At 34.5% G+C, this 16,588-nt stretch overlaps 1 protein-coding gene across 12 annotated transcripts in view; it reads right to left on the reverse strand.

The window, feature by feature from the left end:
* The window catches only part of FAF1 (Fas associated factor 1), a 463,179-nt gene that overhangs the window by 133,559 nt on the left and 313,032 nt on the right, over positions 1 to 16,588 (reverse strand). For all 12 annotated transcript variants that reach the window (XR_009049289.1, XM_057710484.1, XM_057710451.1 and 9 more), the window contains 3 exons: positions 7,725 to 7,851; positions 6,694 to 6,757; positions 5,651 to 5,732 (listed from right to left, as the gene is read on the reverse strand). Coding sequence is in view for 11 of the 12 variants with exons in the window: in XM_057710484.1 (XP_057566467.1) it covers positions 5,651 to 5,732; positions 6,694 to 6,757; positions 7,725 to 7,851 (273 nt within the window). In the remaining variant the exon portion in view is untranslated. The remainder of the gene's footprint in view (positions 1 to 5,650; positions 5,733 to 6,693; positions 6,758 to 7,724; positions 7,852 to 16,588) is intronic.

Below are 16,588 nucleotides of genomic sequence, written 5' to 3' on the forward strand. Positions count from 1 at the left end.
TAAAAGCAACTTAGCCATGATGCTGGTGCATTTATGAATAGATCCCATTTAATACTCAAAACAACCACAGAAAGTAGATATGTATTATCATCTTTTTTTTTCCTCCTAGATTAGAAACAGGCTCATTACTTGTTTGGGAACCCAGTTACTAAGTGGGAAATCAAGAATTGAAGCAATGGTTTCCTAAATTTATGTGTAATATTTGGAAACAGCACTGGGTCTAAAGTGCAGATCTAAGGAGGTGTAACAGGATTACTGACATCAAAGCCCAGTCTTCCAAAGGGCTGTTGGGAAAGGAACAATCCTTCCCATGGGCCATAAACCCCAGCACTGGGATTTTTATTGCTGTTGATTTTTAGTTACTACAAATGTGTAATCATTCTCTAGGGTACTTTTTGTTGTGAAGAGAACTCAGGGACAGTAGAACTGAGAGGTGGGGGGCACGGGGCGGTGCTCTAAGGATAAAAAGAACCTTCCTTAAGAAAGTCCCAGGGAATCATGATGTGGCAAGTGGTACTCTTCTGCAACCATAATTAAGGAAGCTAAGCAGTGGCTCTTACTTATCTAGAGATAAAATATAAGCTTCATTCAACAAATATTTTTTAAATGCCAGGTAATGCCAGAGCATTATAGCCTCCCTATTCTCCTGTTGATGTTCCTAGACTCATCATACCATGCAATCCAACTCTCTGTCTTGCATTTTTTTGCTGTCTAAATTTTTGGGTTTTAATTCCCTCAATTGTAATCTTCTGGCCTTTACTTTTCACCTTCCTTCTATTTAGAATTCTGTTATTTGCCTAAGTTTCACTTATCTTGTAAGATTCAGGTCTTGTAAGATTCATTTCTCCTCAAGAAATCTCCCTGAACTTCTAAGGCACATGAAGCACCTCTCCTCTTTGCTTCTATAGGATTTTGTACTATATGGATCTATTTATATTGTCTTATCTTCCCTACTAGGCTGTGAACATATCAAGGGCAAGAAACCTCTACATCCTAGGTCCTTTAATAGGCATATGACAAATATTTATGGATTTCAACTGAGTGAATATCCCTAATAGTTAAGGGCAAGAGAGGAGATCATAAAACTGATCAACCCATTGTCAGAAGTCAAAACTTTGCTGCAATATACTTAAACACAAGAACTTGGAATACCTGTTTCACTGAAGTTGGAGCTCTGCTTTGAACAGTATTGTAAATTCCTCATGAAAAAAGGCAGAAAGAACTATAAGTACTCTCACCAAGTGCTCTCAAATGAAATCAGTTTGAAGCAGTTTTCATTAAGATGGATTGAATGTGGCATCGTGAGAAACACTTTATCAAATGTAGTGTTTTACTTAGTGATTAACTATATACCAGTTGATGAAGCTCCCCAAATCCTTTGTAATCCCACCACTCCAATAAACATTTAATGAGTATATAAGTTCAAAAAGCCTAGCAGAGGATTTAAACCTTCAATCTTGTTTTTATTTACTCTTGGAACTCAATTTCTCAGTTCAAGTGAAGAATGCTGGTGCTCAAGGCTCATCTGTTGCCCTGGTAAAATTAACGTGCCTCCCACAGTTTAAATTAAACATGTGATGTTTAAGATGAAAGAAATTTAGTAACAATGCCACAGTATCGGTCATACTTGCCTTAAAATATCTGAACATCAGCAAACTGTTTTTTAAAAACGATTCATTCAGAAGTTTAAAAAAAATATTGAGAACGATTTGTTTCAACTCTCAAATGTGTAGTCTGAAAAGAAGAGATGAAGTTTGATAACTGAATCCTGTAGTATAGCAGTTAGCACTGAAAAGCTTCTAGAAGTAAGGTGGTATAGTATAAAAACTTACTTATATGTGTTGGAACACCTGCACTCTTATCTGGCCTCTACTACTTACCCTTGATTTGCCTTTGGTAAGTCATGTAGCTTTTCTGAGCTTCCTCATCTCTACAATGGGAATATTGATATTATATATTCCTATCTCACTGGTTTGTTGTGGGGGTCAAATAAGATATGCATAGGAAAAAGTTTCATGAACCATAGAGCACCATATAAATCTAAAGTAGCAGTACTATTTCTATACTTTCTATACAACCCTCTTTAATTTTAAAAGGAGACGTGTACAATTTGGTTGATGACTGTAATGTGTCCCTGATTAGATTTAATTTTGAATAATTTACCCACTATGTGGATAAATTTTACTTAAGTTTCTTTACTTATTTTTTTAACAGAATAAAAAGTGGAATTATATTTTACAGAGAGATTTGCTTAAATGTCCATTTGTTTTCCTTAGTAGGGTTACACTTTCCTTTATTTTGTTTTATTTATTTTATTTTATTTTTAAGGACTTTTATTGAGATATAATTGACATACAATAAACTGCATATATTTAAAGTATACAATTTGATATTTTTTCTTATTAGTAATAATATATATGGCAATCCCAAATTTTACTTAAGTTTACAGCAATGTAATAAATAATACATAAACTGTCATTGATCTTTAATTTGGAAAAGAGAAATGAGGAAAGGGAAAAAGTGCTGGACAAGGGGAAAAAGATAAAAGACAGTTCAGGAGTCCAGAGAGGTCAGTGGGTTTTGGTATCAACCTAATATGAAACATAACACTTAATTACATGGACCTGTGAGTTCCAGTTAAAATCCCAACACACTGATCAAAAGCAAAAATCAATTGTTTCATTAGAAATACCCAGAAGTTAATAAGAAAGAGTTTATGCTCCTCTGGGAATCATCAGTCTAAATAAATCCAAATGCCAATTTACTGTACAAAGACACTCAGTAAGAAGTTCTTTCATCTATTACATATAGTATATTAAAATAACATATCATCACAAAGTTATAGTGTTCATAGTAGCTTTTTAAACGGAATTTAAACAATGTGTATGCCTATTTGGGAACCATATTTAGGCTATAAAAGGCCCTCACATTTTCTGGTTACTTCACTGCTTAGAAATCTTGCTGGAAAGCAGAGACAGATGAATCCCAAATTCATTCTTATCCAGGAATGAATTGAAAAATAGATTATTTTAAAGCTATAATTACTCTTTCAAACATATTTATGTTCAACAATAAGTGATTATTTAAATATAATAATATTGCTATACAATGAGAGACTCTATAACCATTAAAAATCCTGTTATAATGAAGTATTCAGCATTACTTACAAAGCATTCTTGCAAAAAAGAAAAAACAAACTGACCTGAATCTAACAAAGCTCTTAGACTTAATATCCATTTCTTAGGAAATAGAGATAGAGGAACAAGTTAAATAATATCACAAGGAAACGATCACAGAAATCCAGAATTTGGAACAATCTATAAGTCTTTCAGCATGATTTCTTCACACAGCAAATATCATAAAAAGGAGTGGGTAAGGAGGTCTGCTTAAAAGAGTTTAAGAAATCTAACAACCAAATGTAATTTGTGATCCTTGAGTGGATCATGGTTTCCAAAAAAAGAGTTAACTGGTGAAATATGAATATGCACTGGATACTGGATGACATTAGGAAATTATTGTTAATTATGCTACATGTGACAATGGTATTGTGATTCTGTAGAGGAATACCATTATTTTTGGAAAGTGCATATGAAGTTTTTAGGGATAAAATGTCTGGGATTCACTTTGAAATGGCTTAGCAAAAAATAATGAATATATAAGGGTATCCTAAATGCTTTATGCAGTTTAAGTTTTAATAATTTCAAAAGTTTAATTACTAAAACAAAAAAAATCATTTACAACTTTATATTTCTTTTATATTTGTTTGTTTTTGTGAATCTTGAATAATAAATTTAAATTTATTTTCTGTTTGCCATTTTCAATCAGAGGGACTGAAACAAAAATTTATCATAAAAATTGATTAATCAAAATCATAAATCTAATAAGCATAATGTAAATAATTAAATTTTAAATGCTGCTCTTTTGTAAGTGTGTAGTAGTTAAACTTTTGAAGTTATAAGGCTTAAAGCTCCATTAAAAACTTGAGATGCCCTGTATATAAAAGAAGCAAATATGGCAAAATTTTAGTAATTATTAAATCTAGGTATAGGGGATTTGAGTGTTTATTGTACTACTCTTTTAATTTTTCTGTACTAAAAATTGTTTTAATAAAAGTTAAAGTATTATAAAATATAATTAAGGAAATGATTATATAATATTAAAAAGGTGAAATAAGCTGTTTTAACAGGATTATAACATGGCCAATTTTATATTAAATATGCATGTGTGCTCAATGAAATATATACTAAAAATATGGAAAGAACATATACCATAAAGTTAATCTGTGTTAGAATATATTCTTTTTGCTTTTCAGTGTCTTCCATAAACCTGTATTTATGGAAACTATAAACCTGTGTTACCATAAACATATATTTCTTCAAAAAAAAAAATCCACTGAACATAGATTTAATAGTTAAAAAACAGATGTTTAAAACAGCCTTTACAATGGGCTATTCCACTATTCTTAGGGTAAAGAACAGTTTATGTTTCTTAATCTACTTACTTCACTGAACTGTCAGTGATAAATCTAATAAGCTTGATGACTAGTTATTGTCTTGGAATTCAATTTTTTAAAGTTGTTTAAAATGAATTTTTCTTTAGGTCAGAGTTTAACATAAGTAGAAACTAGAAATTTCAGAGGCACCCTTGCACTCTATTCTCAAAATTCCTTGCCCTCTTTAATTCCAATAACTTTAACTCCATCTACACATTATTCCTTCCTTCCTCTCTCTCTTTTTCTTCATTCATTAAACATATAGAGTATTTACTATGTGTAGGGATGTAAGGTACACAGTCACTGCCAAAAAGAAAGTCAAATCTCTTGAGAAGACATATAAAGAGAGAGAATGGATAATTAAAAGCAACGTGTATCATTGCAAAGTACTAAATGGGTGGGTGTGGAAGAGCAGGAGTCCACCAGGTAAAGAGCAGGATGAAAGGTATTCCTGACAGCAGGGCTGCATGAAAAAAAGAGTAAGATTATGGGGAAATACCAATGGCACACTGTTACTAGATTTATTAAGTGTAAGGCAGGAAATGGGAAGAGCTGAAGCTGTACAGATAGGCAGGAGCCAGATAACTGAGGTATGGACTGCAGTGTCAACACATAAATAGAACAACTGCATAGAATCTTCTTGCTCAAAATGTAACTTGATTTCTTGTTACATACTTGCATCTAGTTGATTTCAAGATCACAAAGCCCATTTCTGGGTTTAAGGAGAAATCTTTTTGTTGTCTAAAATGACTTTTAGGAAAAAATATTACAGTTATAAGATATATACTATTAGATGGAAAAATCATTTGGGGAAAAGACTGAAGGACAAATCCTTTAGCAAGAAACTGTCAATCACATAACTGAAAAGAACACAAACATGCGGCCTGGTCGATTCTAAGCATGTCTGCCCCTTTTTCCTTCTAAAGAAAAAAGCCCTGTTTCAGAGCTTGACAAGGACTTCTGCAAGAGCCAGAAGTGCCCTGTCATACTACTGCCCCTCTGAAATGGGCATCTTGGTGATGATTAGGTTGGTAGTTGAACCAGAAACAAAATCAAATCTTCAACCTGAAAAAACAGAAAACATTGAGCACTGCCTCATGCCTGGTGGCAAACCTATGGGATGCACTTTTTAACCAGAAAAGGTAAGATTGCACTTACATCTCGGGCTTTCACATAGAAGGCCTCTTGAAAAGCTGCTTCTAATGAGCCAATAAAAAATACAGGATGGCAGTCACCATATCTATAGGAAAAAATTGCGTCTATTAATTAAAATACATTTCAAATTTACTTCAAGTTTCACAAGTCTAACCAATGACTTTTAAGTAAATGTTGGGGCTAATGTCTCTTAAGTACAGACAAAACATTAAAACATTTCTTTAAAGGCTTAGGAATGGGCTTCATGAGTTTTCTGAACTCTTCTTGGTCTATACCGATATATCAGAACACTGGAATTTTAAGTACTTCTAGCAAATGGACTTAATAGGTGCTATGAAACCATGCCATTTATAAGTAGCAATTCCTGGTTACCCACTTCCCTAAGATTTTCCTAGTTACAACAGCCTTAATTTTCCATTTTAGTTCATTTATTCCGGAAGTCCAACACAGAGGGAAAAAATGGTTCCTTGCTAAGTTTCCAAATTACAGTACATCAAAAAATAGAACTAAAGAGAAATATCGTTTACAAGAAAATTTAGGTTAAAATATTCAAATCTTTTTAAACACTTAAGGAGAATCTCAAAGCACAGAAAATTTTATATTAGACTATTAAAAGAAGAAATGTTAAATGATTCCAAAATAAAAAATAAAAGAAAAAATTCATTTACATCTAAAAATTTTAATTACCTTTTTATTCAATATTATTTTTTAAAGATTTTGTTTGTCCAAGGATATAGTAAAAAAATTAGTATCCAATAACATAGTCCTTTTGGAAATACAGTCAAGATATTAAATTAGTAATCCATTTATTATGCTTCTATAAAGATACAGAGATAAGATAAATACATCTCAAGAGTCATAAATAATTTACTAGTTATCTGATTTGAAAGCTCTGTATTCACTATCAGGACTACATATATTGATAAATGTATCCTTTGAATACTTTAAGGAAAAATTTAAAACAATCTATGATTAAAGTTGCTTCAGAAAAATCACAGTAGCATTAAAAGAACAACAATATTATATAGTTAATGACCTAACCCTACCTTGAAGAAAACTCTGCTGTAAATTGTAATAAGGCATCTCCTTCATTTTCTGCGTTTTCTGGCACTAAAAAACAAACAAAAGAAAAAACAAAAACAAAAAACCAAAACAAATAGACACAAAAAACAAACCACATAACATCTAATCCCACATATAAGAAATATATTTTATCAATAAAGAGGAAATAAAATTAAATTTTAGTTTCTGTGATATATCTGAGGAGACATTTTAACTCGACATACATTAAAAGATTTCATCAAACCTTAAAAAAGAACCTCAAAAAAATTTCAAGCTCATAAATTTTTGAAAACAAACTGATACAGTCCTGCTAGGTGTTGAAAATATGTGCCGGTCATTAATTAGGATTTCAAGGTTTTCTTGGAATGAAATCTGTGATTAAATTACGTAAAAAGGTTCTCAAATTATTCTAAAGACCTTATTAATCAGGAAAATAGTCAATTTTACGTAAATATCACATCTATTTCTGCCCATAAACGTTCCCTAATTTCACAGTGAATGAGTCATTTATGGACTTAGTTTAACAGTCATTTTGGATATAGCACCACTTAGGATCCTACAATATGCATCTTGCCAGATGCAAGTGAGGGAGATGGCACATTTAGTTTACTTTTTTCCTTCCAAAGATGGGTATCATGAATGGAAAAGTAATATAACTACTGATAAAACTGATATCTCCAGTAAGATGTGTGGCAAAAAGTACAGTCACAAGAAGTACGGCTATTTTGTTCATCAATCTCTAGGTTTAAAGTAAAGACACAAACTCATAATTACACATGCGAAACAAAAGTTACATTCCCTTGAGTTTTTAATGAATTTTACTAAAGTACTGGGAATGGTTGGGCTTAAGATCGAAACGTAAGAGGCTCTAGTTCCTATGAATGATGTCTACTTGCTATATTTTAGATCTCCAAACCTGAAAGTCAGTAAGAGATTTTTAAGTTCACTGTTCCTCATAAGTTTCTGCACTAGGAGAGAATTACAATGCTGGACCCAAAGAGCTATTGATACTCACTCATTGGAGATTTTCTCAGGGCAGATGACGCCATGCCGAATACTTCTCCATCATCCACCCCAAATTCGGAAGCATCTTCAAAGTCATCTCCATCACTATCACTAACCATATGAACATCGGTGCTTTGCTATTTAAGGAAAGTCCTATGATTAGTTTCATACTGACTTTAGGAAATCAAATTCCAAAATATAAGTTATGTAATCACAATAGGATATTAGCCTTATAAAAGTTTTATTAAATAAGAAGCTATTTGCTAGAATGAAGCTTAATATTTCTCATTTTAATGCTTACATATATTTCTAATCTTGCTGTGATACCCCTAGATTAAATGTTGGAGGCTGAGGGAAAATGAAGGATGCTTACAAACTCAACGAAGACTGGGATTTTTATGTTTTATCCCCAGCCTACAGTATACAATTAAATGTTCAATAAATATTCGCTCAATAAATGAAGAAATGGGTACAATCTAAGAGGTCAGAGATAAATAAGCTATACGAGTCTTTCAAAAAGCTCATGGTAATCTACACTTTTGGGCAGAAGTAATGGTAGCATTTTAAAATTTGCCACTTCCTTATTGCAGTGGTTCTCAAATTTCTCATTAGTGAAATATGGTACACTATCCCCATGGTGTTATTGGAAGATAACATGAAATACATTATACATGAAAGCTCTTTGTAAACTGAAGGCCATTAAATATGAGATGTAATAATGTTTTAATTCAGTAAACATTTACTGATAATTTACTACATGCTGGGTACTAATAAACATGCTCTGTTTATTTTGTTTTCAGAAACGTCAACTGAGATATAAGACACTACAATAAAAAACATCAGTTTCAAAACATGAACTCGCTCCTGATCTCTAAGTTACAATGGGATTTCAAAAATACTGAGGTTTCAAACGTTCAAACTGAGTTGTGAATACTGACAAATATTCATGTCATGGATAAGAAGGGGGTCCCAGCAAGGTATCTGGCTAAATGCCTATCTGTACTATGTTTAATAAATAAAGTCTACAAAGACCACTTAATAAATGAAGCTTCCATCTTTTAAAATATGTTGCTGTGTACCTAAATTATGAAAATGCATTAAAAGAAACTTAAAATTAGAGACTCATGAAACTTGGCTACAGGGGATGTTAGAATTCAGTCAGTCATAAAATCATAGACTTTAAAGCTGGAAGGCATTTTAAAGATCTCTCATTAATGGTTTTCAAATTCCTTTTCATAGAGTTACCTCCCTCCCCTAGCCCCAAGCAAAATATTATGTAAAATTACAGTGCATACAATAGATAAGCGTAAGGACACTCTGGTTGATGCAGGGAGAGGGCAACGAGGAGCCTAATGCTCCTGGCCTCAGCCTTTTCTTCTTCACACCCCTCTGATAGCGGGGGTACCTCTGAAGGCTCTCAGGACACTATGGAACAATTTTTAAAACTGCTAATCTAGTGAGTCTCAGAGCTCCAAATAAGGAAGCCAAGATATTTACTCCATATGACTCAACAGGCTTAGCATTTCCTCCTTGGGCATAACCAAGCATTAATGCCCAGAAATGTAACATTTTCCCTCTTATTTTAAAGACAGTTTTCCCAATGGTTTCAATAGAGAAGGTAATGTACATATACTTACCGGATGAGTAAAAATGAAAGCTCCTTGCCCTAACCATTTATCTGCTATTCTGACTGTACCACTACTGAAGCCTTGGTTCTACTTGCAATTCTAATGCTACTTTAGTGTTTTGCTTTGTTGAGCCAAGGTCTCCACTTAATTTCAGCAATTCAACAGTATAAAGTTCAAAACACTTTCTCATTTCAAAACAGTGAAGGAGCCTCCTCTTCAAAATAACACCTTTACTAGGACTATAACTGTTCTTGGATTGCATCTGTTTCAGACAAGCAAATATCTGAAGCGTGAACTTCCCTTGAATTTTGAGGCTCAGTCTTAAATGAGTAAACGCTCAGGATCTAAAAGGTATACTACACATTCCTTTAGGGTACTTAGCCAGGTTCATAGGCAAGTGGGAAGAAACAAAGGTCCAATATGACAAACTTTCTCACAAATTCTGTCAGCTAAGCTGTCTATCATCTCAGCCTTCACTTAGTCTTGCCTAGCACTCACCCTCCCTTTAAAGAGGCATCAGATTAAGAAGCAGGTCTGGAGGACACAGGGATGAAAAGGAAAGGAACTGTTCTACATATCTTTTTTTTCTCACTACCTTTACCACATCTATCCTTTTTTTCCTAATCCAGTTTTCAGTCAAATAACAGCCCCTTTCCATAATAGGACTTTACCTCATATTAGGATAGTGATTTTAATTTTTGCCTATGTAACACATTATTTTGTCTTCACCAAGTGTAAAATTCCCAACTCTCTTAAGATCCCAGAAAGCAAAATCCTACAACAACATCTTCAAAACGAGGTATCTAAAAAGCCAATTTTGTTGAAAAAAGTATATTTCGAATATGAATTATTGAAGTATCTGCAAAAATGAGCTACTTAATTATGTATAAGGAACTTCCAATCTCTTCACATTTTCTTATCAGCCATCTAACAGGTTAGCAAAAGCTTTTTCTAAAAAATGAGATAAACAATCTTTTTTCATTAATGTTTACTGATGAGAATAGATAATCTCTTGGTTCAGTCATGGTTGCTCTAAAATTCTTTGAATCCAGAGAAGCTATTTATGCAGAATTTTTTAAAAAAGTAAAAAAATTAGTGATTCTCTTTGGCTGTTTATTGCATTCATTGATTCCCTTTATCATTTAGCATACATTCATAAACCCTACTAAATGCTATATTGTCTGGACTTGGGTGAAAGATCTATAGTGTATGTTCTCTCAAGGAATACAATATAATACATATACATAGATAGATAATTATAATACCTAACAATACGTGTTATGACAGGTAAGTTCAGAGGAGAGCACCTAAATTACTGGGAGTGGGAGGAATCAGTTCAAACTTCTTAGAAAAGATGATAACCAAACTTCTTGAGGCAAAAATTTAGAACTCATACATACGTAAGACAAGCTTATAATTGAAGCTGATATTTCTTTCACCAACTACTTACTATGTCAAAGAACCAGGGGGATACGGAGAGAAAACATGGCTCCAGCTTTCAAGAAATTCTCACTTTAAAGGAAAATATATGTAGCTGCAAACATGTCTTTTTCAGTGTGTTAAGAGCTACAATAAAACTATAAGCAAAGACTATTGGAGAATAAAGGAGAGAGTGATTAGTTACTTTAAAAGACTGTGCAAGACCTCACTCAAGTGCTAATATTTAACCCATATCTTTAAAAAAGATACCATTGTTGTGGAATGTGTGTAATGAAAGATTGGTGGGGAGGGAGTTGTACTCTAAGTAGAGAAAAAACACAAGCAAGAAACTGGGTATTTAAAAAATCAATAAAGAATTCCAAAAAACAAACTGAATCATCAGCTCTCTGTATGGAAGAGGAATGTGGACTGTCTATAAGGCCAGAAAGTTTTCATGAAACTAGACTGTAGCAGTCCTTAAATTGGCATACTAAGGTATTTGGACTTTACTCTGACAGCAACAGGGAAATCACTAAAGGTTTTTAGGTAGGGGACTGTTCAAGGGAACAACTCTGATGGCGGGGTGTGTGCGTGTGTGTGTTTATGTGAACGCGTGTGTGCTTGGGGTGTTTTGGTAGCACGTGGCAGATTAGACCTGAAGCCATGAGAAGGGATACTTATTTCAATGTTTCAAGTGAGAAGACTTGAGCAGTGGGAATTCAATGACGGGAACAGACTTAAAATATAGTTCAGTAGAACTGATAGGAATTGCTGACCAATTAGATTTGAGGATGAAATAAATGAAAGAGGCATATGAAACCAAAATTTCTAGTTTGGGTGACTCAGTGGTAGGGAAGGTCAGGTGTGGTGAGGAAGAATATTGAGGCCAGTTCTCAATAGAATACACTTGAGGAAGCTGTAGGACATACAGGTAAAAACATCTAGTCGGCAACTGGAAAAAAAATATCTTTTTAGGAGCTCAAGAAAGAGGCTCAGAAGATTTAGATTTGGAAATAATCAACAGATAAAGAGTAGCTGAGGTTATAGAAATGAATAAGATGACTCAGTTAAAAAATGAAGGATGAACAGTGATAAGGATAAAAGTTTACAGAATATATATTTCAACTGGTGAAGAAAGAGAAACAGTAAAAGAGATGGAAAGATAACTGTCAAAGATTAGAAAGGCAATTAAGAGAAAGAATCTGAGAAGTAAGGTCTGAGGAAATCTCAGTGGAGACAAGAAATGTAAACAGATTCAGTAGGACGAGAATTAAGAGACAGTTATGGTATTATGACAAAAAAAAACCCACACACACACAACAAAGAAACTTGAACTTATAATCAAAAGACCTGGTGTTGAATATGTTGCCATTTTCTGTATGACTCTGGGCAAGCATCATTGTATCACCACAGAAAGTGACTTTATATTGACCCACAAAGGTGGCTGTGAAAGTGAAAAGAGATGGCATAGCATAGTATTTTATAAAAACTATTTTTTCTATCCCAAACTTTTTTTTATTGAAGTATAGCTGATGTACAATATTATGTTACAGGTGTACAATACAGTGGTTCACAACTTTTAAAGGTTATATTCTATTTATAGTTATTATAAAATATTGCCTATATTCCTTGTGCTGTATAATATATTCTTGTAGCTTATTTTGTACATAGTAGTTTGTACCTCTTAATTCCCTACCTCTAACTTGGCCCTCCCTTCCCTCTCCCCACTGGTATAACCACTAGTTTGTTCTCTATATCTGTGAATCTGGTTCTTTTTTGTTATATTCACTAGTTTGTTGTATTTTTTAGATTCCACATATAAGTTATATCATATAGTATTTGTCTTTCTCTGTCTTATTCCACTTAGTATAATACCCTCCAAGGCCATCCATGTTGCTGCAAATGGCAAAATGTCATTCTTTTTATTGGCTGAGTAGTATTCCATTGCACGTGTGTGGGGGGAGCTTAACATGGGGCTCAGAACTCTTATTCTTGTAGGAGAAACTCTGCAATATAATTATTCTCCAGTATGTGAGTTGCCCATCTGGGACTACAGGACTTGACTATATCACAAGTCTGCCCCTCCTACCCATCTCATAGTTCCTTCTTTACATCTTTAATTGGAGATCTCTTCTGGTAGGTTCTAGTCTTTTTCACAGACGGCTGTTCTGCAAATAGTTGTGATTTTGGTGTGCTTGTGAGAGGAGGTGGGCTCAGGGTCTTTCTACTCTGCCATCCCAGCTGATCTCCCAAAAACTATTATCTGACTCGAATATATATATATATAAATATATATATATATTTTAGGATGAGAAGATCTGAACATGTTCTTAGGATGAAGAGAAGGAACCAACAGATGGGGAAAGGACAAAAACGCAAGACAGAGCCCTTACCCCTCCCACGTTGTGGGAAAGGCTAGTGGAAGTAGAATGAAGACAATGGGTAGAACATAAACTCTAAGAGCAAACAGCCCAACTAACAAATTAGGGTAAAAATTTTGATGCTGATATAAAAATATACTAATTTGAACGGTCAAAGAGGAAAGGGTCATAAAAACCTTGACGTATCAGGTCAGTTGGCACAGTTTCAAAGAATAGTAGGCCCCTCAATGACTGGAACAAACAGTTTTTGTCTTGGGTTCACAATGAGCACTAAGAAGGGTGAGGAGAGGGGTTTTGGGGGACACATGGTAAGTTCAGTTTTATACAGAGTGTATCTGTAGTGGGCATTCAGATGGACAAGTTCAGGAAGAACTGAATTACTATTCAGCTTGTCTGCCTGTGGTAAGTATGTGGCATTGTATCCACACACAGACAGGCTAAATACTTGTCTCATCAAGTTTTAAAAACCAAAACACAGATTTTTGACAACTACCTGCATTCAGTTTCATTTTGTTAGGTACAAGCTCCTTTATGGAAAGACTGTGCTTTGTCCACAGTCATATTCCCAGCACTAATGCCAGTGTCAGGCGTAGAGTAGGTAGGTAATCAGAATTTACTGAATGACTACTGAATGAATCTTTTCTGTCATTTAAGCCAAAGCCTAGATATTCTTATCTCCTCCCTCTTTCTTCTCCCACAGATCCTATCAGTCACTAGTCCTACTGATTTTTCCCTCCAAAATATATCCTGAATCCATTTCCTTCTCTCTCTTTTACTAGCGATGTTCTAGTTCAGGATCTCATTATCTTCTGCCTATACTAGTACAATAGATTCATATCTGATTTCTCTGTCTCCAGTCTTGCTACCCTTACATCTAGCCTCTACACAGCAGTCAAAGTACTTTTCTCTAAAATGTCCACTTGGGGGAAAAAAAATCATTCCCCACTTAAAAGTCTTCTAAGGCTGCCCAGAGTTCAAGTTCCCAACTTGACATACATGACCTATTCACCTTTGTCTCATTTCTTATCTTTCTTGTCTCCCACTTTATTTTGCGTGAACACCAAACTGCACTCATGTTTCCCATTATACTACATCATATCATGCTATTTCCTCTGAATGGAAAACTATCTCCGTGTTTCTTCATTTGGCTTACTGTGACTCATTCTTTTAATTTGATTTGTATGTCATCTGCTCTAGTTCCCCCTCCCCCCACTTCTTCTTTTAAAAAAAATATTCATTCACAGATACGTATTCTGTGGCTGGTATATACCAGGCACTTTACTAGGTGTTAGGGCTACAGAGGTAGATAAGGCAGATAAGCCTTTTGCCTAAAAACATTCTTGAAAGTTACAGCACCCTTCCCCCCATGCATGTGCTCCCCTAGTATCTTATGCTTATCTCACTTTTCTCATTAACTATACAATGTGAAATTTTCAGTTTATATTCATCTGACTAGCACATAGTAAGTATTCAATAGACATCTCCATAACTGAAATTATAAATCAGTAGTTTTAACATTAACTATATTTAAAATTTGTTGTTGTTGTTGTCATTCTTAGAATACCTCTCCTGCTCCTCCACTATCAACTGACTACTGGACAACTCCCAAGGTACCTGGGTCCAGGGGGTCCCTATACTGTCCTACCCAAGCAGCTGGGATGTGAAGAGACAGGTATCTAGCTAGGTACCCCAAAATATGGGAAGGTCATTGAAAGGGGACTCAGAAGCAAGGGGAGGATGGGGAAAAAAAAAAGAGGAAACACTAAATTATCATAAGGAAAACATATTTGCAGGGCCAGAAGGAGGATGTAAGAAACAAAATTCCCCCAGTTAAAGAACACATAACTGCAATGTATAAAATTCAAAACCTGAATTTAACTACTGGTCTGAAATATCTTCTTCCTAACTCAAGGCTGAAGATAGTCAATAGCAAAATGGTAATTATCTTGAAATACACGAAGTCATATAAGAGAAGGGTTAAAATGAGAAGAAAGAAGCAGAACCACTGGGTGGAAGCTACACGGTCACAGCTTGCAATTTAATATAAGGTTGATATCAACAGAGATGCTCAGCGATGGAACTGGTTGCCTCATGAGGACAGAACCCTGCCATTGGAGATAAACCACAGATACACTCGTATTTTGAGTGAGCTCTTTCAGCACCGAGACTGTGATCCTAATTTTTGGCATGTAGAAGACATTAAAAAAATGTTTAAATGAATGAGGAATGAGTGGATGGGAGAGTGTAAATCAAATTAAAAAAATCCCTTCCAGATTTATAATTCTATGACAACATAAAAACCAACTCATAGCTTCTTTCCCGTTTCTCACCAGTCCCCTGGAGGAAGTGGTATTTACAGTTAGCCAGGGAAGGAAAAATAATGGACTCATCCCAGATAATCAGATTTAAAGATATTCCCAAGACTGTGGCTGCTTTAGTTTTGCAAAGCTCCCTAACCCCATTCTACCTTCTTCCATAAGTAACCTAAAGTGTATGCCAGCCTCAAAAACAGCCAGTCCTGAATACACGGCATTGACTTCTTTCCACTGATGGGATTGCCCATATAACGCGTATAAATATGAGGGTGAGAAAAGGAAATAAAATGAAGTGAAACAGGTAACTGTCATCTCTCAGAGCATAGAATAATGAAGAATTTTGGGTAGAGCTAGTTGGCTCTCTTTCAATGTTAGCAGATTTATCCATTAAAGAGTTGAAGCATAACCTACTTTAATCATTAAAAATATACTCAAGCACTAGAAGGAAATATTTCAACAAATTATCTCTGGCAATTTCTGCCAAGCAGTGAATCTCAATATCATTTTTCCTTTCATGAGTAATTACTGAGATAAAGTGCTAGAAAAAATGGTGTGGGCTCTTTAAAGGAAATTAACATTTTTAGAGGCCCAAGGAAATAGTACAGTAGTATCTGTAGTAGGGGGAAAACCTCCTTTCTTTATGGATTTCCAAAAACTGAGTAGCAAATTATCATTTTCACAGGATGATCATAGACTAGAACTTCACTTATGCCATCCTTTTTCTCTTTCACTTATTTAAGTGATATAATTATATATTCAAAGGATGGCTGGAGAAGTCCTGTGGCAGCTTCCATTATGAGTGTCCAAAATATATGTTTAAATAAATATATTGCAACCATATTTTGTATAGAATGTAAGTGAAAAGATTTTACCTGACTAGCTCAAGCTTTTTTTTTTTTTTTTTAATAAATTTATTTATTTTATTTATTTATTGGCTGCATTGGGTCTTCATTGCTGCACACGGGCTTTCTCTAGTTGCTGCGAGTGGGGGCTACTCTTCATTGTGGTATGCGGGCTCCTCATTGTAGTGGCTTCTCTTGTTGTGGAGCACAGGCCCTAGGCACATGAGCTTCAATAGTTGCGGCACATGGGCTCGGTAGTTGTGGCTCACAGGCTCTAGAACACAGGCTC

Source organism: Hippopotamus amphibius, chromosome 1 (genome assembly GCF_030028045.1).
Source record: "Hippopotamus amphibius kiboko isolate mHipAmp2 chromosome 1, mHipAmp2.hap2, whole genome shotgun sequence".
NCBI classification, from domain to species: Eukaryota; Metazoa; Chordata; class Mammalia; order Artiodactyla; family Hippopotamidae; genus Hippopotamus; species Hippopotamus amphibius.